Source organism: Solea solea, chromosome 12 (genome assembly GCF_958295425.1).
Source record: "Solea solea chromosome 12, fSolSol10.1, whole genome shotgun sequence".
NCBI lineage: Eukaryota > Metazoa > Chordata > Actinopteri > Pleuronectiformes > Soleidae > Solea > Solea solea.
Genome location: NC_081145.1, coordinates 12,066,473 through 12,093,947, shown reverse-complemented (window position 1 = coordinate 12,093,947; position 27,475 = coordinate 12,066,473). Strand labels below are relative to the sequence as shown.

General features: G+C 40.5%; 1 protein-coding gene across 2 annotated transcripts in view; it reads left to right on the top strand.

The window, feature by feature from the left end:
* The window catches only part of reln (reelin), an 80,224-nt gene that overhangs the window by 7,693 nt on the left and 45,056 nt on the right, over positions 1-27,475 (top strand). For both annotated transcript variants that reach the window (XM_058644896.1, XM_058644895.1), the window contains exons 2-3: positions 8,963-9,070; positions 23,468-23,606. In XM_058644896.1, the coding sequence (XP_058500879.1) occupies positions 8,963-9,070; positions 23,468-23,606 (247 nt within the window). The remainder of the gene's footprint in view (positions 1-8,962; positions 9,071-23,467; positions 23,607-27,475) is intronic.

Genomic DNA, 27,475 nt, shown 5'->3' with positions numbered 1-27,475 from the left:
GATTACACACACCCATGCAAATGCACAAGTTCACACATATTCCTGAGGAAAGTGACAGCATGGTTGACGGGTTTGGTGTTTACAGGGTCCCTGATGCTCTGTTGTGAAATCCTGCAAATAAAACCTTGTACCTCAAGCCCCCATAGGTGTATCACTGAGCTCTGACAAAGGATTAGAAAATCCACAGAGATTATACCAAAGGTGTCACAAATGACAATGATAATCCATCCAGATTTCTTGGTTTATCAGCTGTGATGTGAGCTCACCTTTACATTTCACATATCGACAATAATTTCCTCCTTGAAATCCTGAGTTCATATTAGACAAACTAAGGAGCGCCCAGTGGGCTAGTGTGTCATGACCGTGCTTAGGGCTATGAATTTAGCTTTGCCAAATTTCAATCAAGTGGACCACTTAACTACACACTACAGAATGACGTGCCTGGTACCCAAACCGAGTAGAGCCGAGTAAAGCTGAGTGATGCTAGAACTCTATAGTGGAAAGGCACCATTAGTCATGACAGTAGAAAGAATCATAATAGTAATAAAGTCACTGAATGGTTGCAGCTATAAAGTAAAGCAAAGGTATGGGGTTAAGACAGTAAGAGGTGAAATGGGGGGGTAGAGTGAGCATGACAAAACTAATTTCAGCAATGAGTGTATTTCTAACCAAGCTAAGATAGTCTGATTAAGACTAGATGTCAAGTGAAATGCTCCCCATTGATCAACTGCCAGTAGAGACCATTTTATTACTGCAACAAGCTTGTTAATTAGAAATCAATCTTTTCCCTCTGTTATATGCAGCCCCCTCCACCCCACTGCCCTACTCTCTTTCCACCCAAACACTCATACACAAAACCTTAGGAGGCATGTCAGTCTTTGACTAATGTCAGTATTTTTTCACTTAGTTGGCTATAACCTCTAATTTTAACGCCAAGAAAGACCAGGGAGTGGAGAACAAAATAGTGAGGCACAGTATCCTGCCTTCCTCTCCAGCTCCCAGGGTGTCTTTGTGCTCTCTGAAGAATTTGCCAAACTCTGGGATTGCTTTAAAACTGAGAACTAAAGTGGAATTTATGAGCTGAATAACAGTTCAACTCCATCTGTGTGCAAAAATCTTTATCTTTAAAGGAGTTCTATATTACATCATTTTATTTGTTTTGATTCCAAAAGGCATTCTTTTTTGTTGGGCATATTGTATTGTATGTAACATAATTAACTATAAAGTTTGTGTCAGTTAAAAAGGCTGGAGATATAAATTGAACCTAAAGTAGTTACGTTTTTAATAAACCTGGACATCTGTGTTCTCATATGCATGTGTACCTTATTGTGCACCAGTTTAAGTACTTCAACTTTCAACAATTTGAACATATTCATACTGTTGCACAATTCAAATTTAATTTAGTTGCTGTTGCACCACTTGTTTTTAATGACTCTGCTGTTGTACATTTTATTATTATTTTGCATAAGAACGATGCAATATGCTTCAAATATTTTAATTCAAACAGGTCACAACAAATCTCAAGCTTTGTCCTCACATCCATATAAATACATGTATTTGAGTTTTAAATAGAAAGCATGACATCCCTCATATTCATTGGGATTATATTCCTCCTCACAGTCAAAATTGTATTATGTAAAAACCTGTTGAAAATCCATGCATGTGATTTGTAGTATGCACTACACCAGGGATGCACAATATTGGTATTGGAAAATATCGGTCTATTTTCATTTGTACATAAACACTGTAATAGAAAACACTTATATTATTATATTTTATACTATTTCAAAGACCAGCAACTGCCATTGGTATATTGGTATTGGTTATTGGCCCAAGCATATGCCAATATTGGCATATTTGGTATCGGCATTAAGTCCAATATCGTGCACTACACTACACTGATAACAATGTAAGTGAGCCTCAGGTCTTTTTCAAACTGTTCAAAGTCCAGGTTGATACTGTGATAAGATCTGCAACTTGTGTCAGCCCACGAGGATGGCTTAGATGAGGGCAGGTGCACCTGGTGCTAACTCACTCACTTATTCTCTTTCATCTCATAAACTTCTGTGAGCCTGAAAAACAGGGAGGGTTATTCAGAAATAATATACTGTATATACATACAAAACCTGAATATATATTTAAGATTTGAGTTCTTGAGTGCTTTCAAAGCTACTTAATCTCTGTTGAAAATAATTTCATAAAGGCACTTTGTGATTGTCCATGATTGGTCCATTATCTCCTTCAATGTAAGGAGGGGTGTATGTGTCACCAGTAACTGAAGAGCTCTCTAGTTTGACCCCAGTAAATGTGGACAGGGTAATCAAGCTGCTTATGCTCCTATGCGGTACATTTGGTTTCTCTGCTCTCGACAGACTTCATCTGTTTTTTTGAACAATTGGTTCCTAGGACACATACATTTTAATGGAATTCATAAAAAGTATCTGAAAGAAAGATGTATTATTAGAGATTGAAATCAGATGTCAAACACCTTGTGTAAAATAACACTGTCTGCACTGTCACAGCTGACTTGCTCTTTGGCTATGCGTGCTGTATGTTTCTGTGCAAACAGAAACAGATCGGTATATTATGTGTTGAGGTCTCTTCATATACTTATGGATGGCTGTGTCTTGATTTTTATGAGCTTCGGTTTTGGGCACACTGACCATTCTTTGACTTTTCTCTGCGGCAACTTGTATCTGTAACTTGTGGTAGTTGACGTTATATTACTTGGTTGATGACTGCCTTGTAGAATGATGCATTAGCATGTTAAATGTGACTGTTATAATGCTACATGTATCTCACTGGCTTAAACTGTTAACTGTATGCACACATGGATAAGTACATGGTGTTAATCATTAAGACAACTCTGGTCACGGCAGTCACCAGGTGGCAGAGAGAAAGTCTGTGATTATTTATATTAAGCTTTCCTTTGCTACTAACACATGTGGTGCATTCTTGTCCTGACTACTTTGATCCTGTCAGTATTTCTCTAAGAAGATGAAGAGTGAAGACAAAATCCAATAAACAGAACTGTAGCTAATCAAAATGCATTTAGAGATCAGTACTGAGATGGGATCTGCACGCTCTTTGAGGCCCAGTGAACCTATGAATAATGTTGAAAGCCCAGAAACATGATTCTCTATCAAAGGCAATCTCAGGTAAAGGGAAAAGCCTTTGAGTTGTCACATTGTGATATGCTTCTTTTGAACATGCAGTGTTTTATGAAAAACTACGAAAAAATGTTCTGTCAAGACTGATTTTGCCCTTTTGGGTAGTGGAGATGCCTTCTCTCAGGGGTGTGTGTGCGCAGTCAAATGTCAAGCCTTTATCGCACCATTAAGAGTACAAGCGATGTAAAGCACATTGTATGCACAATAGTATTATTGGAAAATGATATGCAAATGAAACTACTCTGAAAGAGACTAAAGGGCGTTTAAAATGAGGCTTTTGGTGGAGTATGTACACCTGTGCTTACTTCTGTTCAAGCACGTGACACACAGGCTCGTATGAATGTAAATGGACACAAATGCACTGTATCATATAAAAGCAGCAAAATGAAGTGTGATCGTGCAGCAGATTATGTGTGAGGAACAGGATGCCTGTGTGATAGAACTGACTCTTCACTCCTGTTTTTCTCCATGGCTGAAGCCAAGTGAGGCAGGCAGGAAGGCTTCAGCTTACCTCCTTGTCAAACAGAGTAGGAACTCATCAAAACAATGCATACCCAGAACCATAACAAGTTGCACATTATAAACTCAGTCAGTAGTCTTTAAATGACCAATAATGTGGTCTCAGGAGATCAATTGATTTCATGAAGAATTTGTCGGAGATGTTGTAGTTACGCAGACATATAGAGACTCGGTGGCTGATAGGTTGTCTATGATCTAGTGTTTCACAGCAGCAGATGGCAGTGCCAGCAGGCCAGGATGGTGCCAGAAGGTTACGCAATGGAATGATGCCTCTAAGACCTGACTTGATCACTGCATGACACATGTGCAGAACCACACTTCCCACACCATCTTCTGAAACCGAAGAGAAGCGTTTGTATTTATGTAATGTGGTTTCTCTGTAGTTTCATGAACTTGTCAATCCAAAGGACTGGCCTTTTCTTTTCTCATCAGAAGACATAAGGACCCATCCATTTTGGTGTCATGCTAGTGACTGACAGTTTGAACCATTTCAGGGAGCTCGGAGTGAATTGATACCCGACACTGGCATGACTGCGGAAACAGATGGAACTATTGCTTCCCCATGGTCAGACCTCTATATCCTGGTCCTCTCTGGGGTACATATGTGTTTGCCAGTGGGACATGGGTCAGATGGTTGGTTATCTTTGTCGAGGTTGTTGCCAGGAAAACCTAAATCTATTTGGAAACAAACAGGGTGCCCTCCTGATTCACTGAGATTCATTGATAAAATGTTCTGTTATAGTATTTCCTTTTCATGACAGATTACTATATGTATCTTATTTTACCATTGATACCTTTTTCTGTGATTATAGTGCATTACAGATGGACAATGTATCTCTTTCCATCTAGAGGAGAAGCACCTGAGAGCAACCAAATATTGCCAGAACCTCCTAGGGCATGTCTTAAGTACTTTTCATATGTTTTTCTGAAACTTGTGGGAGTAAATCTTACGAATGTAGGCATGGTGAAGTCCTGTGGGTGTGTTTGTACACAAAGAGCAGAAAGAAGCTGTTCAGGCCATGCCAACCACATGGAGACTTCATTGCAAGCACACTTAGCTGCAGCGTAAATCAGGTCTTCTCTTTTTCCTGTCCGACTCCAACCTCATCCCACACTATGCTGTTCTCTAAGAATGAGCTCATGCCACCAAGTGCCAACTACAGCGCAGTCTCCATAAGGAGACATTAATGTTGCTTTTAGGATGCCACTGGGCCCTATTTTTCAAATACTATACTCATGATTACTCAACCAGCTTACAGTAAGCCATTCACACTAGTTTAGGTTGTCCAACATGAGCAGCTCTCTGGATGTTTAGAAAGGAATAGTACCTGAAGACTTTGAAGATACTGTACATATGTGTATATCTATATCTACTGCATATATATAGAGTATATCTATATATATATATATATATATATATATATATATATATATATAGGTATAGATATACACATATGTATGTTCTCAGTCTTTCAATACATTTGTGTCCTGGCAATCAAGATGCACTCAGGAGATACCAGGAGCTAATTCAGTGCTGCTCTTCTTGAGAATAAAGGGAAAGCTGAAATATTAACTCAACACAAGTAAACTGGGAATATGTGAGATACAAAGGAACATAATATTTAGCACATGAGATGGCAAATGTATTGAACATAGAGATAGATTTCAGAAAAGATTAATGTGATATTTATTTATCAGTCTTATCCTGCATATGATCTAGAGACTTGTCAGCAAAGCCAGTATTGTGTTTTGGTGTAATGTGTGGTGTGTTCTTCCTCGATGCCTTCGGTGGATCCACACCGAAGTGAAGAAAACCCCTGGCCCATCAATAGTTGAGTAGGAGCACGGCTGTGTGTGTATGTAATGAGGCAAACCACATCACATCATTAATATTACATGCTGGCTTAGGGCAAAGGGATATGCTGTGTGCTGTGTTCAGGTATGCGTGGTTATATGTGGGTACGTGTGATCTGCATACAGTGTAATAAGCATTTTGTAAGACTTGATCTTTGGTGAAGTTTCAGGAAGTCCAGTCTGCACATAGTACTGTGCATCAAGGATCATCACACAGCAAAACATTTAAAAAATACAGAAAAGATTTTGGAACTCTGGAAAGTCACAGCGGCAACTGTTACGTATTTTGCTAACTACAGGGTACAATGTACAGTGCAGTTTTTCTTGTTGAACTTGCTGGATGACGATTTGTTGTGGAAAAACTTGATGTTTTAATGGACAATCATGCATTGGTTTGCCAGAGGTCCCATTCAAATTACGAAGAGGTCTAAATTTTATTAATGCCGGGCAAAAGTTGCATTTGTCATAGTCTACTACCACCAAACTATATGGACATTCAAAATAAAAACAAATACCATTACATAATGAATTTCCATAAAAGTAAATTATACGTTTGTTTGAAATTATTTAATTAATATAAGACTTTCACAATGTATTTTATTTATTGCAAATAGATCTTACATGTTTTGTAGTGAATCGGTTTCTTTTAAACCTAATGACAAGAAAATCTTGAAATTTAGGTCTAGATGTTTGCAAGAAATAGGCAATACCTGTGTGCACACATGGAGAGTTTGATAATATGTGAATGAGAGTGTTGGTAATAAAGTTCACCTCCATTCCTGCCTCATCCCCCTCGGCCAAGTGAACAGTAGTCAGAAATGAAGTATGGACCAGAATGTTTAAGGCTACCATCAAAGGCTGGCAGTCTCTTCCTTTAGATCTGTGCATGTGCGTGTGTGTTGGTGTGTTGGTGTGTGTGTGTGTTGGTGTGAAGTACCCCCACTGGTGATTGGATCTCATCTGATTAGCTCATCTGTCTGATGCATTCGCAGGCCAGTGAGAGAGGAGTGTTAGAGGCATGTCTAAATAATTAAAATCTTGCATTTGTATTGATCAGGTAGCTCTGCTCTCTATGGGCCACTCCACCACTACTCTTCTCTCCATCCTTCTGTGCCTCTTTTTTGTTTATTTTTTTTTCCCTTTTCTGTTGTAACCTTGTGCCCCGAGCTTTTTTTTCTTCTCAATTCTTTCTCTTCCCAACCTCTGCTTAAAATAGTGTGCAGGTTCAGTGCAGTAAGGAGCAGAACATGCATGAAAGGGGAGTAGATGGAGTAAGGAGAGAGCATTTTCAACCATGGTTTCTCAAATGCGAGTAAGGCTGAACAAGAGAGACTGAAAGAAAGGTGAAAGCAGTGGTTAAAGAAAAAGAAATAGCAGAGTGAAGATAGAAAAAAATGTGTGTAGGAGCATGTGTTTGAGTAGTTAACATGCATGTGTCTGTGGAGAGTAATGGAGTCTGTGTGACCTTGTTGCTGCAGGTCAAAATAAATGTATAAATGAGTGTATTGTGTGTGCCGAGGGTTGTGAATCCCAGTCCAACTTAGTGCGTCAAACCCAGTTCATTATTCCATTAAATACTGCATCACGCCATGGCCTTGGATCAATACAACATAATGCAAACACTGATAACGTGTCTCACCACACACTGGATTGGATTTGTTGAGCAGATAGTCTGATAAGCAAAAAGAAAACAAAAACACACAAGATACAGAAACACAAAATTAACGTGATCATTGTTTGTTTGTATGAGAAGGTTTTTTTTTTCCCTGTGCACTGTGGGTATTGCGGTGCAAGAGGTGTACTGCACAACATGGATTGAATATGATAATACGTCTGTTGCCAATCAAAATATCTCTTTCCCACAATACGGCTTCTTGTACACACTGTATGTGCTGATAAAATTTGCCAGTGTTCAGAGCTGACAAGGAAAAGAGAATACAGAACGCATTATTGCTAACAGTGTTTTCGAGCCACTTATAAAGAAAACCCAATAACTGCAAATAACAGAGATTTTGTACTTCTCTATTGATGCTTAAATCACAGATAAATCACCTTCCTCTTTTTATTCTTTAATATTTTGTGAGTAAATGTAACCATTTGTATAAAGTCTGTGACAGGAAATAAGAGGAGGAGATGTCTGGATATAATAAAGATCGTTGTGGGATCAATTATTGAGGCTTTGATATGGGGGAAAGATGGGCTGAACCATGCTTTTAAGACAGGGTGTAGCACATCCAATCTACACAGACACACACTTTCAGACACATACAAGTGCTTTGCAGCTTGTGTGAGTATGTGTTAATGGAGTCACCCAGACAGACAGACAGACAGCCAGACAGACAGCCAGACAGACAGCGAGACTGGGCCACACAAGAGTCTGTTCTGCCCACATTCTCACAATGAAACACACCAAGCCCAGAAGAATAAACGCCCATGGCCAAACTGACATGTAGCTATTGTTACTAAAAACACACCAACACCACAAATGTCTCCTCCTTTTCCCGTTCAGTTTTCCCCCCAAAAAAACAGGGGGATTCCAGGGTCAGGAAATAACAATGCCTTGAAAGGATTTCAACCTCATCACAAGCAAATATTTTCAAGACAGTTCTTTGAACCACTGACTTTTCCCTTGTGCTCTGATCTGTCTGGCTGGAAGCAGTCCAGTGGCTCAGCTGTCTTCCTCCAGTAATGTAGTTGGCTCTGTGGTCCCGTCACTCAGAGTCTCTGTTTACTGGGCAGATCAATAGCTAACTTGCGGCTGGATTCACTAAGCTATAGATTTGTACAGCTGGATAAAAGACTAACGGCAGTTGATTGTTCTCCTACTGTTTGTGTTGAGCTGTGTGTGATGAATCCCACGGCTATCAGGTTTACAGCCAATTAGCTCATCACTCTCTTTTTGTACATTTGCCACAACAATAATTGTCAGTAGGTTTATATTGCTTTCTTTTTCTTTGATTTAGAAAAACATGACTTGATCCCCCTTTCAGCAGATTCTGTAGTTTTGCTTGTGTGTGTGCTTACGTGTTTCTTCTAACACCTGCCTGCACATCCTCTCCACCTGCAGGGCATTTGGTGTTACTGATTTCCTAATTAATGGTCTGTTAACACCTGAGCACTGTACTTATTAGTAGCAGGATGTTAAGGATCGATACATGCTTATGCACATCACACCAGCTAATTATCTGCTCAGCCTGCAATCAAAGTGTGAACCTATAGCTTTGTATTTGGACAGATCTCTGACAGCTGAACAGTTTGTACCCCAGTCCTTTTGTGAGTTAAATGGCCAGTAAAACACAAGGATATTGTATTATATTTCATAATTTGCATTTATGAGGACAATTGGATGTGGTATTGCTATAACGCATGGCTTTAGAGTAGCACCAGCCTTAAATGTTGTGCTTTTTCTCTCTCTACAGTAACCATCTCTACCAGTGTATCGTTTGATGGTCTGCTGGTGACTGGCCTCTACACCTCCACACCAGTCCAGTCAGCTCCCATCCCTGCTCCAGCTGCCTTTGGCTTCGGTAAGTTCCTTAGGCTCTAGTGTTATTAGGCTCTAGGGGTGCTCTTATTTAAAGAATCGTCTTTAACATGAATCGTGAAGTAGACACGTACGATTCTGCATCAGCGCAGATGTGTGTGATGAAGTGTGGCTTTCTCGTCTGCACACATCACATCACAGAGTTTGCATGTTTAGCAGTTAAGTAAAATAAATGTTATAGGCTTGCTACTTTTCTTGTGGACAGCCCCTTAGAGCCATAAGGGGACAGCCCCTTATGGCTCTACTCGCCTCGTGGGTTAACAACTACAGAAGTCTGGTGTAAAGTGTGTGTGTGTGTGTGTGTGTGTGTGTGTGTGTGCGTGTGCGTGCGCGTGCGCGTGTATAAAACAAAGTCACCGCAGTTTACGTGCAGTGATGTCTCCGCCCACGTTAAGTAGGTACTTTTGTAGTGGAGATGCAACCTAATCGTGCCGTGTCATGCCGAGGCGAGGCGAGGCGAGTAGAGCCGGTGGAAATGTGCCATTAGATCTGGAACTCCAGAGCGTAACCCAGCTGAGTGATTCACATCTGTTCCCAGACAGAGTACAGGACCACTTGTTCACACCCATTGCGACAGGCCATGGGTGGAGGAGGAGTGATGATGATGATGTGACTGTGGTTCTGCCAAATGGATTTTCACTGATTTTTGACAAACGTGAACTGAATGTGAGCTGAGGAGAAGACAATGGAGTGAGATTTGAATGTGAGACCTCAGAGAAACAAAAACAGGTTGTCATTGAATAGCATAAATGATGAATCCAAGGATTGTGATTTTTCTGGAATATCCTGAGGATTTTCCTTCAAATTGGCTGTACAGTTCACAGTTCATTTGGACTCAAGAATGAATTGATTAGATTTTGGTTTTGAAAGGTGAAGGAGAGTGATCTTTGAAAATTCTGCACACTCAGTTGGAGTCACGGTGTGAAAGGGTGGAGGTTTTCTAAGGGTGATGGACCAGTCCAAAAGAAGTCCTCTGAGAACAGGGCTACTGGCCTAGAACTTCTGTGCAGTGGGTTCACTTATCCTGACTAATTCCACTGTTCCTTAGACGCTGACTTCACCCCAGCCAGGGGCAGAGTTTTACTCTTGGCAGCACAGTTTCAATAGGGAGGCATCCGTGCAAGGATTGCATCACCTTTGCTTCACTCTCATTATTTTGAAAGATTTCAAGGGGAGGGTTGCACTGAAACATTAAATGGCAGTAGCTTGTGGGACTGGGTTTCTGAAAGGTGTGTGGCTCCACAGCCGTCTATTACAGTATGTTCACTCTGCTAAGCAGAGATGTTGTTCAAGTGAAACAGAAGTATGATTAGTATCCATTACTGAGTAACTTATTGTTTCCTTTTTCTGTGATATGATTTATCTGCACAATTGGGATGGGAAGGGAAGATGGGATTTATATGAAAAAAATACCGTATAACCCAGTGGCTGCAACCTGAGTTAGCCTGTACACCATGCTTTACAGTAGTATGTTGCATCCGAGTCCTCAGCCTTGGGAGGCCTGATGCTGGATGCTTCCTGAGAGGGAGAGTGTCATTAATGAGTTCATGCAAACCCATTGACATTGCTATGTAAAAAAGACTCTGTGTTTGAAAATGCTTTGAGAAAATGCAGCAGAGCAATAATTAAATGTGATGCAGCTTGCAATCCATTGTTGCTTTGACAAATATTACAGGATTTGTGCGGACAAAGGGGTCATTCAATTCCATGAAGGAGTTTTCTGGGTTTGGTGTTTGTTGTAGAAGATATGATGTGGCTCCAATCCTCCTCACTGGAGGCACATAGGGGACACAGATACACGTGGACAGCAACATGCATACACCCACACACACACCCACACATACACAGAATTCAAAGGAGAAACCAACTCTTACTTAAGAGTACTCACTCCAGCTGTGTACAGCTGTTGAAGCAGTGGCTAGCTGGGTGAACATGTGGTTGACAGATGTATCAGAGCAGGAACCGGCATAAGCTCCAGCATGAGAAGAATGAAACCTCACTGCACCATCACCAGATGACTGCACACACTAAGAGAATTTCAGGTTGCAAATTAGAATGTATTTTGTATTAAATCCCAAGCGACAGCAGATTATGAATTGTATATCCTGTATTTACTGAGAAAGAGACAGATGACCATATGAGGCACATAAATGGATTGAAATGGTGAAAAATTGAGACTGAGGAAACAGATAAATGTAGGGAGTTGTAGAGACAGAGAGGTTAGTGTTTGTACATGGTGTTTGGGATGTCTGGTGGTTGGTGTGGTCAGAGCTATGTCAGTGAGCAGACTGGATGACTGCATGCCAGCCTCTTAAAAGATAATAACCCTCTTCCTCCCATGTCACTCTTCACTGGTATTAAATGGGTAAAAAAAAAAATAATAAAACCAGCACATGTTCATGTATGCCTGTATATATGACTAAACTTCATGCAAATACACACCCCACATCACCGGTCCCCTTCTTTATCCCCTATTGTTTTGTCATGTCCACTAATACAGACATCACGCAAACTCATACACAAATATTATGTTGAGACATTTTACGAGCTTTCACTCCCTCAGAATAACAATGCACTTCACAGTGCATTTGTAAAAAAAAAAAAAAAAAGAAAAGTGAAGCTTTGAGGGAAAGACATTTTTTACTGTGTCATCAGAACTCAACACCCACTCATTGTCAAATTAGTGTGATGGAGTAGTTTGGGTGGCAATCGGGGTAGTGTTAGGAATGCTGTATTTTTGGCTTCTGGACTGAATTACTGCTGCTTCATATTACCAAAGCCTCATTCCATCTCTACCTTAAGACAGGACACTAGTCACAGAGTGGTTAACCGCAGACCCTTTTAATGTTGTTATTGCTTTGCTGTATGACTTGCGTAGAATCAGACAAACCTAGAGCTAAAAACAATATTATGTTTGGGAGACTTGTCTTCTTGAAGGAGGGAGAACACAAGAGTGTAAAGTGTCTGTGGTCTTTACAAATGTGCCCATGTGCCCTATAAATTAGTCTGACTGAGTCACAGCTGCAGCAATTATTCTATTTCTTAGGTACGAAAGAAACTCATCTTTTCATTTTGGGCTTCATGCAGTCTCAATTTTCAGCTAACAGATGATGTAGGGTGTGGAAAATAATTCATTGTGTTTTATTTTGCAGAAGAGCTTGACAACAAAATTATAAAGATTATAAACTGTCTGAGTTGTGTGAAGAGGATGTGTATACACACTGCTAGAAAAACAAAAAAGGTCTACGTCTACAGTATTTGGTTTGGGTAGACAAAAGAACACCACACAGCAATGATGAGATGATATATTGCTCCCCAAAGGCCCGAGCCTGGATGGAAAGAAACACGACACATGATTGATTTGCACTTGCTAAAGTAATGACAATTTTATTTTGAATTATTATTCATTAAAACACAAAGACAGTATATGTATTAATGTAGAAAATTTATTTAGCTGAATTGTAATTATGATGATGAATCAAAGGCACTTAGAAGAAGGAGAAGGCTTTAAGCTATAAGATGAAAATTATAGATAAAAATGCCAACGTGAGTATTGGCCGTGAGTGGAGAGTGAAAAGAGAAAATCCTACGAATCATGCATGAAAAATGGCAAATGGTTACAAATTAAAGGGAGACAGTATGTGAATAATACAAGGAGAGGAAAGGAGGGACGGAAGATGAGCTGATGGTGTTCCATCACTCCCTCTGAAGGAGTAGCTGATTGGTGTGGCTGTGCCAACGCTGAGCCGCTGAAACTGGTCATTGATGGATGAGTTGTGTGTCGAGTGATGTTTATATTGTTGTTAATTTGCATATTTGTATATATTTGTGGGGTGGTTGACTTCCGTTAGCAAGCATTAGTCCCCATCTAGATATGATGGATCTGGCTGTCTGTCTAAGTGACTTGGACATTCAGCCAACACATGACGGATGGGCTCATGCTAACACACACCCCGATCAGAGATGAGATCCTGCTGCACCTTGACCTGTGAAGGAAGGGCCAGAGAGGGTATGTAGTCAGAAGTGTATTCATGCCACCCACACATGCCAAAAAGGAAAAATATATAACCATAATGAATGGTCTTTCTATCCTATTATGCACAATTCAAATATACATCTCCACACACATCATTTTCAAGGCTGAAGGTCGTCTGTCGGCACCCTTGCCACCAAGCCAGATTGAATGTCAGCCAGAATGTCAGACTGTCAGGAAGATGGCAGCTCATCTTGTCAGTATTTACAGAGACACACTTCAGCCTCCTGAACAAAGCCTTGTTTTGGAACCTCTGTGTTTTCACACACACAGCCCTAACAGTCCCAGGAGACCACAAGTGTGCTTCTGCATACTCCTCCATCAATAGGATGAGAAAATCTTAGAAGGAGATACTGTGTAGGGAGAGATGGAGCATAAAGAAGAATGATATAAAGAAAGGGTGGTGCAGAGAGGAGAGAAGGGGCAAGGGAAGAGGTTCCCATGGGGAGAGAAGCTGTCAGTCCCTAGGAGACTTCAAACACCCTCCATTCCTGTGATCAGCCTGCTCCCTGGTTCTCAGCTGACAGCTCCCTGACTGTGCCGCTTAGACTCCCTCATACAAACGCATAGATACACACATACACACATGCTTGCAACCATAAGAGCTCTCACACTCACCAACTTATCCACTCATAACACAGCATATTCAAATTCCATTGACATATACACTCTCATGCTGATTTCGCACACTCGGGGATGTGAGTCTGTGGCACATTCACTCTGACATCCTTCTTCATAATAACCTTGAACACAGTCAAAGTTCTCCTGTTGCAAAACTGCCAAGGACACTGCACAAGCCTAAACTGTTGCGCTTGAAGAGTTAGCTGAGTGGTGGCAAGGTGGTGGTGGTGGTGGTGGTGGTGGTGGTGGTAATGTTGTTAATAATGATGATGATGACTTATCTTAGCCATCACTCCTTTTCTGCTCAGGGCTGAGGCACCAAGAGCAGATCCCTCTTGATGATGAATTCATTAGTGTAGGAGATGAAATGAGTTGTCAGGGGCAGGGTTATGTATGGGAGGTGATTTGTGTTCTCTGCAGCACAGTATTAGATCAGGCTCACAATCAGCCGGGTTGGCTTGCTGTAAATCTCCCGTCTTTGCTGGCACAGGACTTCCCCACCCCTCTCGGCCCTCTGGTCTGAGCTGCTGTTCTGCTGCTCCCATTGCCCACCTTGTCCTCCCCCCACTGATCTCACACTGCCTGGTGGCTAAACTGGTGGCTGTTTATGCGTCCAGAGAAATGCTTATGTGTATGGCAAGTCATAGAGCCTCATGTGCAAAGCCTCCTAAGAAACAAAAAGCAGCCATACTTTCAAGCCATTCAAACTGAAAACAGTACAATCCATTAATAATTTAAAGTAGCTCCACAATGGACTGGTGCTTTCGTGTTGGCCATACATTCTAGCAGCATAGGTCTTGCCTCTCAGGTGTGATGGCAGACCTGCTGGAACACTGCTGCTGGGAATTCACTGGGTTTCACTGAGCTCCAACTCAATTGGAAAACATGGTCCCTTCTTTGAACTCCCACAGCTTCACTAGTTGTTCTTACGTTTGTATGAGTATGTAGGGTTCAGTATTTGTATCTATGTTCATGCATGAGTGTATCCTGACTTGCTGTGTGTGAGTGCACACATATATTTGTATGCACATGCTGAGGATTTGAGTGCTTTTTCCTTTATTCCTGTACTTTGCATCCAAATGTATGGTATAAAAGGTCCAGGGTAACACAGGGAGCAGAGATAGAAAACAAGAGCTGGACTGACTGTAATGGAGATTTCAAAGTGTTGTATGAGCTATTGGGCAGTTTTATTTTCTATTTTATTTTTTGTCCTGCAGGAGAGAGCAGCAGGCGTAGGCTGTTTCTCCCATGTGTGGTCTCTCTTGAGTAAAGCACTGTTATTTTCTGCCATGCAGAGAGGTTGGTTACATGCCAGAGAAAGAGAGAGGAGAGATAAATAAAGATAGAATAAAGACAGAGAAAGCTTTGACTCAAATACTTCTCAGATTGACACATCTCTACGAACAATTGTGGGTCTGCATCATTTTAAAACAGTTTTTGGAAAAAAACAGAGTTTGAAAATAGTCTTTGTTGTGATATGAAACTGTACTATATGTCTACATGCACCTTGTGCGACTGTGTGGGTATCTGTGGAACTTTTATAGTTGGCTGGAGTTGTATTCAAGTTATCTCACCGAGTATTTGAAACAGTGAAAGTGCTCTCTCTGACTCTCTGAGATAATGAAGTTCTGGTTTGTCCTTGTAGAGCCCTCTCTGGATCTGGGCCTCTACCCTCTTAAAGCCTCAGAAAAGAAAAGGTGTGCTCGACTGCCATATTATTTTTTTTTTCATTTCATAGGAGTTATTGTTGAACCACTCACCCAGATACAATCTGACCCATATTTTAGCAACAAAAATAGTTGGTGACCTTCTCTATGTTTTGCCCTCCTTACGAGAGCCAGGCTGCCTCCCAGCACTCCTCTGTCAAACCAGGCTCAGCTCCAGCCTCCTTCATACACACATTTAAATACACACACACACACATCCTGTAAATACACATGCATGCAAATGCATCACACACCCTATGATTTGCTTTCCTAAGGCCCTCCCATTGCTCCTCACCTGTCGCCTCAGGTCACTGTCTCTCATACTCAGCATGTGTATGTATGAGACATGGCCTCACCAGGTTGCCTGCGTTCTGCGGTGATGGGTGGGAATCAGGGATGTGGGTGCAATGAATTAGCACAAGTCAAATCAGATTAATTAATCCACAACTCAAACTATTAGCCGAGGAGTCGCGTTGAATTAAAAATCAAATTAGCCCTGGCGCCTGCCGGTAAAGCTGTGTTGTGTGCCCGCCAAGCTCCAATGACACATACCCACAGAAGGCTGTCGCTTGTGGGCTTGATAAATGGATGTATGGAGGGATGGATGGATGGATGGAGGGATGGTGGAGGTATGGCAGAGGAAATAGGTGCTCAAGTATAGAGAGATGAAGGAAGGTGAGTGACTTTGCCAACCAGTGTGGTATAAGCCTCTCCTGCGGCATGAAGTTGGCTGTCTTCGACTGGGTGCTGCTCCATAAACCTCACACCACCAGCACTTAGCAGGCCTGGCTGTTGCTCCAATTAGGTAATTCAGCAGCACTTCACCCTGGCAATTGTATATGTTTTAATCTGTATCTGATTAAAACAGACATGGATTTTACATTCTAAAAATGTTGCAGTGTTATTAACAAGGCAATAAACATTGAAAGTCAAATAATCAAACCCTTCATTAAGTCACACTTAGAAGAGAATAATACTTTTTTTATATATTTTTTAACAAAATTGTCTTTTGTAAACAGTTTGCAGATCATCTGGCACCATTTTGACCTATACTGTACTTATCAAGGATACAATGAGACAGTGAATTTTAACCAACATTTCAGGTGCTCATTTTTGGTTTTCACTCCAAACTAAAACAGCTTAAAGGTGCCACATTTTTTTTTACAAATAATCGTTGTTTCTATAAGTTTCAGCCAACTTGTGTTTACAAGGCAAACGATTGTGTGCTTCTTCTTTTTTTAGCAGTGCTCCATATTTGCAGTAGACTGGTTGCTGTATAGTTATTGTTGAATATTCAGTAGAAGCAAAATAAGATTTATTGACGTTGCTTTCCACCACTGTAGACTGCTCATGGTGAGTAAAGAAATTATGTTTGATACTCAACATACAATATTTGGTAAATAATCATCTATTTATTCTAATTGAAACAACAGAATATATAGCATCTTTAAACAGCACTGCTAAACTGCTGGCTTGTTTCTGCAATGTCTGGTCATGTGACTAATCTTCTTTCTTGTTGGACCTTATGTATGTGCATCCATTTGGTTATAAAATACAGTAAGCAGCACATTGAAGAGCGTGTGAGTGCGCCTTTGAGATGGATTGTGGGGCTGTGCAAATAGGAAGAAGCCTCATCGATCATAAAGGGCGGAACTCCAAAATACACAACACTTGTTTGATTCTGAACAACATTAATTTTAATTATGACACATTAGTTCAGGAGGGTATATTATGCTCCACTGGTGTTCCTTTATTCCATTTATCATTCATGCTTGTGTGGCTTATAGCTCTTTGTTATTGAAAGAAGCAGAATTGTAGCTTTAGACAATTACAGTTATTTTCTTCTTTTATCCTCTTTTAGTTTTGGATTGTTGGTTTCTGTAGACACAACACATATGGGACATATTGTAGCAATGAAAGCAAGTGCATTCGCGTGTGTGTGTGTGTGTGTGGCCTCGACTTCAGTAGTTTATGGATGATGGATGAGGGATGCTGTGACATACAATGGAAGTCTAAATGAAAGAGAAATTGTTCCGTTAATGTATGCATATTGACAGAAACTGGTCAGATTCTTGGAGCAAAACAATGAAGGCAAACATTGTTCTGAACACAAATTATGTCTTTCACAAAACACTCAATTAAAAACATGGAAAATCATAACAATGTAAAAACATACCCATGCCCAGTAAATCTTTCATAAGCACTTGTTTGTTTACTTATTTTGTGTATACTGGTCAGTGAACCTCCAGGTGTCCTTTACTGTCATTTAAACACAAATGCCTCCCCCTCACTTTTTCCCACAGAGTCTCTTACCCCTTTTCCCCATCCGCTGGCATCTTCCACCATCCATATTAACACACAGCTTCCTCCTGGCAATGCTGTGCCGGACCCCTGCCATCACCACAACGCTGCCAACCTGTCTCCATGACACTGTGATTGGCAGATGCTGAGATGGATGCCCATTTCAGCCAATGGCTGATCAGAGTCAGGTTGTCATGTGCCTGCCGTCCAGCTGACGGGCTGAAGATGGTGTTGGGAAGAAAGGGTGAATGCAGCACAACAGGCTCGCACAAACACTCACATAGCGTGGGGTCATTCAGACTGCACAAAGCATATGAGGTCCCTACTCAGACTGTCAGCACTGTTGTGATGTATCATTTATGTCGCCATTGTGCGGCCTTCTCCTGAAACGTGTTGACAGAGGCATTATTATGGATCTTGACAGATTCCCATACATTTGCAGGCTTTTAATAACACATGTTAATGCTCCAGTAGTTTTATGACAGATTTTAAGAATTACCACATGAAATATGAACCTTTAATGGGTCTGCTGCTCTCCAAATTATATCTGGGGTGTTGTCCTTTGAAATTTCACAGTCTGGGCATGTGAGAGAATGTGCACCTACATACACACCACACAAAAATGAACACTACAACACAGGAAACGTTGTGCATCGTTAATGTTAATTTGTGCTCGTAAAATGAGACCCAATTTTCAGTTTTTAATCAAAAAGCCACTAATGACTGGTGAGGAATATAAATTCCCTCGACAAAAATCAAATAGTCTAATCTCCTTTTACACATTACGCTCCGAGCAAACTGTGCAGACAAACACAGCTGTGTGCATCTGTGTTTACGGTTCCATGTTTTCCTCTGACATTAAAAGTGCACATGGTAAATACAAAGAACTGTGCTACAGAAGAGACACCAGATTCAGTGAGAAATAAAGAAACAAGCACCCAGAATCCTCTGACCTTCTGGGACTGAATTGTATTTTCCAACTTGTCAGCATTTGCTTAGCAACAGAGAATGGAAATCAGAACTCTTTTCTCTTTCTTTTTTTACAGGCTTGAAATTATCTTTAAATCGTTTAATGGAGCTTGATATAGTCCAATCAACCAACCAGATCATGTATGTAAACTACTTTCCTGTTGCTGCAGAGCCAGAAATTGCTGAAGGACAGTTGTGTAATATTACTGCAAATTCCAACAGCTATTTAGTGCTGACCAGATGTCAAATGGTGGGTATAAACTCTGAATGATTCTGGTAAATGGACTCATCAGTTTGAATGGTGTCTCTGGATTATACTCACAAGTCACAAAGCCTATCTATCTATTAGGTCTAATGCCAGTTAGACTGGCTTCTGCTGGTCCTACAGTGTGAAGTCAATGCCAGGCTGAGCCACCGATTGCCCATCTGCTCCATCAGGGAGAATTCTCACTCCATCTATTTTACTTGTTTTGAGTTTGGCTGTGGAAAGCCTATTAGCTTTGCAAAGTGAGCTATGAAGACGGACACATTTGTACCGTCTAAATAGGGAGATGTTACAGCCTACATAGACAGATGTGAAATAAATTGTTTACATATTTAAAAGAGACAGACCAGATGGAAAGGGGGAAAAAAATAGATTTTTTTTTTTTTTTTCAATACTGGAGACACTGATGGACTGAATATGAATAAATAGGAGGCAGTGAACTTCCCACTTCCTTTTTATGTGGTGCTTTAAAAATTCACTGCAATTACCAGCAGAGATTGATGTTGGACTGACAGTCCTACAACCAACATATGACCTCTAAAATCCAGACACACCCATTTCCTGTGTCTCTGTGTATCTGAATGAGTTTGTGTGTGGGCAAGCCAAATTATGCATATTTAAGTGTGTGTGTGTGTGTGTGTCCGTCCATATTTATGAAACATGCTCTGCCCAGTCATATCGTGGGAGTTAACAGGTCATTTTCCCTTGCCATTAATCACTGCTGACAGCTCATAAGTGCCCAATCTGCATGTCAAAGAAAGAACTGTGTGTGTGAGAGTGAGTGCATGTATTTGAATGTGTGCATTTGACTATTGGTGTCCTTCAAAATCCCAGTGTGGCTGTTTACTGAATTTGAAGTGGACTCACTGATACTTTTCCAAAATAAGTGTGAATGCAACACCACTGACATGCCTGCGTGTGGTGGACAGTGTGATAACGAGTCCATGTGCAGATCTCTCTATTAGTCCTGTTGTAACTGTGGCATTTGATCACATTAAGAGGTTTTTGGGGGATGTCGTGAGAAAGGATGGGATTAAAAAACATCACAAAGTATATTAATAATAAAGTAAATATTCATTATACTTACCAGAGATCTTGAAGAACAAAGAACTGAGAGGTCAACTGAGAATAAAGGAATGAGGAGTGTTTGCAGTGTGTGTGACCCCTGCATATCAGGTAGTGCTGTGTTATATATTTTTTTATCACACAATGACAAAAGAGTCTGTTTCTCAGTTTCTCTGCTCATCCCCCTGGGCAGAACCAGGAATTTCAGAACTTTCTTTTTTCTCACTCCAGGTTTACTTAAGCTTGTTGTTTCACTGGGACATTTGGGATTTCATTGAATACTCTCATTGAATAATAGTGATTTTTCTCTCTCTCTCTCTCTCTCTCTCTCTCTCTCTCTCTCTCTCTCTCTCTCTCTCTCTCTCTCCCTCTCGCTCTTTCCACAGCAAGACATGAAAGGGACTAGTATCGTTATTTGCATTTTTATGCCTGAGTGTATTTTTCAAGTGGGAATAGAAATTCTGTGAGTGGTGTTGAGTCCCAGCGCTGCTGTGTCCTGGAGTGCATCAGTCTGCCTTTTCATCTTCATACTAGCCATACTGCTCTCTGCTCAGCCATATCATCAGTTCTCTCTGTACCGTTCTCCTTTTCCTTATGTCCTGAATTTTCTCACAGTGTTATAAATGTTACAAACATTGAATTTTATGTTTATTCTAACTTGATCCGTTGTTGTTTTTTTTTTTTGTTTGTCTTCCTAACTGAGCAAGAGTTACAGTAGCCTGTTGAACATTAGCTCGATTTGTATTACTAGAGTTTTTCATAACTGAAAATCAAAAACCACTCTAACACTTAAGTTTTCATTGGTGCCCTTCCCTCATTTTTCTTTTTCTCACTGATGGGTGGCAGCCTCATAACCGTAAATACTCTTTTAAATGATTGATTTATTGTTAAAGTTCTTCTGTACACACTTGCCACAACTCTTTACTGTCTGCTATCTCCTCTGCTCAGTCTGCTGCTTAACTCCATCACCAAGCTTTTTCTGTTCTCATTGTCTCTGCAGCTTTCCAGATAGCATTTCCATTGCCATGAGACCTAATATGCTTGTATTATTCACATTTGCAAGGATTCTCAAATGGCGCCATGGCAATGTCATGAGAAATAGTCACAGCACTTCTCCTTTATTGCTCCGACCCCTAAATTGGATAGTTAGTGCTAAAATTGTTGTCTTGACTGCCTTTGTTGCGACAAATTTGTGTAGCAACAGCATGGATATCGCAGTTTAAAAGAAAGAGAGAAAAGATGTATTAAAGTGTGTTGCCCTTAGTGCTTCATGAGACAAACACAAACAATTTCTGCTGTTCTGTATGTTGGTTCTTAGGGGATCTTGCTCTAGCAAACAACACAGCAATAATACTAGACAGTAATGTGTGTTTATATGCGTTTCTCCATATCAGTACATATGTGTTTGCTTAGGATTAAATCGAGGACATTATGCAGAGAGACTGCAGCCGGTGATGGGAGAACAGCAGTGCTAATAGTGGGGGATTACACCTCAGTTTGTTATTACACACCACCCGCTCCTTGTCAATGTAAAGGGCTGCTTTGCTTGATGCCTCGTAAATTTGACAATTAGGATCACATACGGCATGCACTTGCACATCATGCGACAATATATCAGCACCATGTAAAACCCTCTTAAATCATGTTGCTTTGATAATTAATCATTTTGACCTCCAGTTAAAGAGTTTAATATTTGATGAGAGGAATTACAATTCCATTCAAAATCCCACAGGGTAAAATAAATGCATCCTACTCCATCTAAAAACATCCACCGGCAATGATAACTAGGTTTGTTTGCACCGCGGCACACACTTACATACACATCGGTATACATTTCATGCAACCCTACACAAATGCAGACTTACACACGGGCAACAGAAACATTTATGGTGCTGCTGACATTGTGTATGTTTATGGATGTAATATATGATGTCAAATTTATTACTGTCAGAAAAGGGTGGAATTATTTCTCCTTAAATAATTAGTTTTGCATCACACATGCACACACACACACACACACACTTTTTTGCATATTGATTTGCACATTGAGCCAGAGGATATTAAAGCTCCAATGTTATTAATCATTGCTGATTATATTTTCAGCGGAGTGAGATATGATTGAGGAGACAAGAGCAGAGGAGAAAGGAGAAGACTGTGTATACATGTTATAACGAGCAAAGGCCAACCAGCAGAGCCTTGTAGCTCAGAGCAAATCCACATTCATACACAGATGGGATGATGGGTACATTTTTAAAACTGACTGAATTTTGAAGTTTGCCTTGTGTGAGCTGGACCAAATTGTGTGTGTTGCAATTAGGTAAAATGTCTAATTTGTCTGCGCAGATGCACATGTCTCAAATGCATATTCCGTTGCGATAGTTGTTGCATCACAAAACTGTATAGTTAAAGTAAATTATTTAACTGTTCTGTAGTCTGCGCAGTGATTGATGAGTCCAGCAGCTTCTTGCCCTTGCCCTCTGTGATATGAGGGAAAGATTGTGTGACATGATGTCATTTCATCGGTGCAATCATAGCCGGACACAGACCTCGATTAATATGAACGCTGTTATGTGGTGTCAGCTCAATGGGAGAGGGTCCAGAAAGAAAAGAAAAAAAACTGGTGAAAGGAGAGAAGTAGAGAGGGAAAAAGAACAAAGGAAATGAGGTGAATGAGAAGTAAGTGGGAAGCAGGAGGCAATGAAAGAGTAAAAGGAAAACAGTAGGACACCACTGCATGGAAAAAAAAAAGTAATAGTACCATGGCATGAGATCAAACAAGTGAGGAATGAAGCAAAGAGCAAACAGAAGGAAAGGAGGATCGGGTATTTATGTGCAAGACTCCAGACATCGTTAGGCGCCAACATCCTGTTTTCTACTATGAATATTGTATATATCACACATGTATATTTTCGTCAGTTGAATATGCTATTTGAGTACTTTCAGGATAAATTAATATCAGTGTGGACAGACATGTTTGAAATTGTTTTGGTAATCTCTCACAGTTTGGTGATGTAACTGTAGTTGAGTGTGAATTAACATTTAAAGGCTGCTAGTGGGAATCTTGTGTTAGTATATTCCTTTCTACCGTATCTACCGTATGTTTTAGCAATCGTTTATCTGTGAATGTGAATGAAGCTTATGAGGACAGTGTTACTCAGGGGCCCATGCCTGCATAACGCTGATGTTTTAAATGCAGTTATCACTCTATGATGAAGTCACTTTTGCAATGTAAGACAAAATAAAGGTGGGACTGTGTGTGACAAATTCACATGCTGCAGAGAGCAAGGTTTATGATGGGACAACCAGCCACAATCGAAATGTATAGCTTCATTAAAATGTTTGTAAAATAGCATAAAACAGTATCAAACTTACAATTGTTCAGTGTCTCATTTATTCTGGGTCTTTTTTTCTCTGCTGCAGGTGTGATGCCAGCGCGTCAGTTCGGCGCAACCCAGTTTGTCTGCAGTGTTGTAGCTTCTCACGTGAGCCACCAGCCCTCTACCAGCTTCAGCTTTGTCTGGATCGCTCCACCACCTGGCACTGGTTGCGTCAACTTCCTGTAAGTCATGTGTGTGTATGTTATGAAAAAGTGTCTGGAACAAGACAAATTACAAACAAGATAGACTTGTGATGCAGAATAGGACCTTTACAGCTGCCACACGTTGAATCGTGCCATGACAAGGAAGTCGTAAACTGTAACAATAATATCTGTTACTGTTGTGTGGCCACATATTGACCCAAAGAGAGTGAGCAGGGGCAGAAAGGATGTTGAATTGCCTTCCTCTCAGAGAAAGCCTGCATGCTGACTGGAAACAGGTTAAAACAGGGACAGGGTTATCATGGCTGTTTACATCCTAATTACCTTGCTTGACATGGCCTGTGTTGTGACAGGTGTTTGTGTGTGTTGACTCTTCTGGGAATTAATAGAAATCTTTCCAATCTTATTCAGTGAGCTCTATTTTCTGTATTTCCATTGTTTAATTTAAATTGCCCAATCTTTATACCTTATTTGGTCTGCAGCAAACAGTTTCAGTATAAGTTCTATGATACCGTTTTGTAATGGATGGATTTAAACAATGGTCCATGGTCACTAACAGAAAGAGTGTGACTTGTTGGATCCACCCACGCTTGGTTTATCTTACGCTTCATCATTTCCCCCATCTCTGTCTGGAAACACCCTCTAACTCTGATTTACTGCCCAATGTTAATAGTCAGTCAAAATGCATTTAGCAGTTGTTGTTGGAGAAACACAGAGGAAAATGGTGCATTGTTATAAATCTGCCTCACGCAAAGTCACAGCTACATAACGCTGCATTACACGGGTGGTTGAGAAAAAATGCACAAATATTTACAGTATTTATACTTTTGACAAAGGTAATTCTCATACTTAGGAAGAAAACCTTTTGACGCAAACATTGTAATCATTTTAATCATTTTAATGGCTTTATAGTTCAACTGCAAACTAATCCCTTGTTTATTTTTCTTATTTTATCACGAGTCATCCTTTTTCAAAAACATGAAATATTTTGGAAATTGCACATCAGTGTTTCATAAAAAAAACAAAAAACAATCACAACTAAATTAAACAATTGGCAGCGTTTGCAAAACTCCCTCAATGCATTCCTGGAGGAGCTTGATACACTATCAGGCGGAGACTTTTATGTACAGACATGACAAAAGAGGATTTAGCTGGGGAATTTACTGGAGTGGAGATGCCATTTAAACGAGATCCACGGAGCCAAACAGATTTACTGGCTTTTTTGTCTGCCAGCAAACACAATCACTGTTGACCGTGTGTCCACTTACGATGACTGTGTGTTTCTTCTGTATTTGTCAGTGTGTGCATGTGCTGTGTGTGTGTGTGTGTGTGTGTATGTTAACTATGGAGCAGCAGTGTGTGCCAATGCCGATGACAGCGGGACAGGCATGGAGCCAGGACTATGTGACAATAGGGGCCCCTATGGCCGACCTTATCAAAGTCAGACAGTCACGCTCCAGCTGGATGAGGACTGCCACTCTCTCTCTCTCGCTCACTCTCTCGCTCGCACACACACACACACTTCCTGCACCCTGTTATAGTTCACAGCTTAAATCTCCACCAGTACATCCTCATCTCTGGAGCCCAGAGAGAGGGCTCAGTGAAGGAATTCAACAGTTATGTCTCTTGTATTCCAAAACCACCTCAGGGGCCAGATCAACATTTCTAGGGCTAAACTGTGACTGTTGTTATTCTTGAGTGTGTCAGCTGATCAGAAAAGTAAAGTTGTCTGTCATGTTTTGTTTCTGGATGTAGGTTTGATATGGATTAACTCATATTGCAGTTTTAAAAGTCAACCAGTGTCCACAACAGTTGTTCTGTGCATGAAAATAAATTCATCTTGACAGTATAAAATGGATATAATGCCATGTCCTACCTTTGCCCTGCCCTGATTGATTCAAGGCCCATTTTGCACAAGTGGTGTCCATGAGTGTTTAATTTAAAGCCACAGACATTCGGTGTCCTTCATAGGGTTGAAGCTGGACCGCCACTGCATTAATATGAGCAGTTTTATGGGCAATGTTGTGTGAGTGTTCCTGGTAATAGATCACCAGCAGGAGTATGATAAATATGACGGAGTGCAGTGACTTGAAGATCCAGAAGAACTCATTTTCGGGGTGGCTGTAAATTGCCATCTAAAAAGAGCGAGAGGCCTTGAATTGGAGGAGGAGAGAGAGGGGTGGAGGAGTAGGGAGGACACACATGCATCCATGAGAAAACCCATCATACGAGTTGATCAACAGAAAATTAATCTGCAACAGTCTTAATATAAGTCTGTCTTTTATTAAGTAAAAATAAAAATAAAAACCTGCCTCTCTGTTTTAAATGAAATAAATCTCTCTATTGGTTTGTTAGAAAACCTAATTTCAAGCTGTGACATTGGTCTTTGGCAAACATTTCATGAGAATGGATAGACTTAACAATGAATTGTAATTAAATAAATATGTTTGAAACATAAAATACACAATAACAAATGCTTTAATGATCACATCACACACAGCTGTGCCCCACTTTTTATTCTTCTTGCACATACATGATCATGTTTGTCTGTGTATTGAATGCTTTGCTGCACTTGGTGGAGGTGATAATGGTTAGTGGCTTCTTCTGGTGAATGCAAACATGCATCAGTGTGTCTGTTCCTTAATTCTGCTTCACTTACAGCTTTTATGCATGTCTAAAGCCACTTGTTGGAGAAATTGGTAGCAGAAATGGGGGCGGGGGTGGGGGCAGTAAATGTTCCCCAGTGTTATGTTGTTGATACTACCATCTGTTTGGGGGAGGCAGGTCTGTGTGAGGTAAAGTCTGAGAAACAGCCTCTACTGTATTGTTTAATACATGTGGTTAGCTACAGTCCACTGCTACATATGGAAACAATGTGTTTTAGCTGCTTTTGTAGAGTGATCAAGTCTCTGAGCCCTTAATAAAAATGTCTCTGTCACTTTACTGCAACATATCCAGAAAATATACACACACATCCAATCAGATCAAGTGTTTTATGAAACATGTTGTCTGATTTCATATACTCATTCAATATTGTCTGCTCTCTTTGCTCCTCTTAAGTGATTATTTAAATTTTTAATTGATCCGTACATTTCATAAGACAGAATGATGGGCACATTCTTGCATTAGTCATGAGTCAAAGGTCAGAGTTCAGACATCAGACTGACAGGTGACCTATCTTACCCTGCTCCCAATTTCTCCTGGTATTAGTTTTCTGCATTGATTTCCTATTTTTCAAAGTCAATCTTTGAGTCTGTTTAAACATAAAATCAGTGGTTAATGAGCTCCCCTCATCATTAAAACCCCACACTGGCCTGTGTGGCGGTGTGACTGATTCACTGTAGACGTTGGAGCAGGGAACATGAATGATTGGTTCAAGGTAATTTCATTTTTGGCATTGTAGATGAGAAATATGGAGGAGTAATGTGAAGATGACAGAGCACATAAATTCCATGGACTTTTTTTCCTTCACAATCTGACCAGTGCTGCAAATCTTACACAGTCCAGCCATATAATTCCAATTTTCATGTATCACACCAAAGACCACACGTTTTGTATCTCTCATACCCACATATTAAGCCTTTCCTAACTTGAAAAATATGTCATATTTTGGAATTTAACAGTAAACCACCACCTTTTGATGGAAAGCCTTGCATCTCAACACATGGGGGTCCTATTGCTATTTACCTTTTAAGGTCTCTGCATCCATAATGGTGTTTTATTTCCCACAGGACGGTCCGTGACTCCTGTAATTTTATACACACACCTGTGTACACAGAGGCACACATACATGCATGGGGCACATCAGTCAATACTCTGATCAATAATGCCATTAATTGTCTGCATCACATCTGTGTGACACCAAAAATTGCAATCTCTTTAGGATGTTG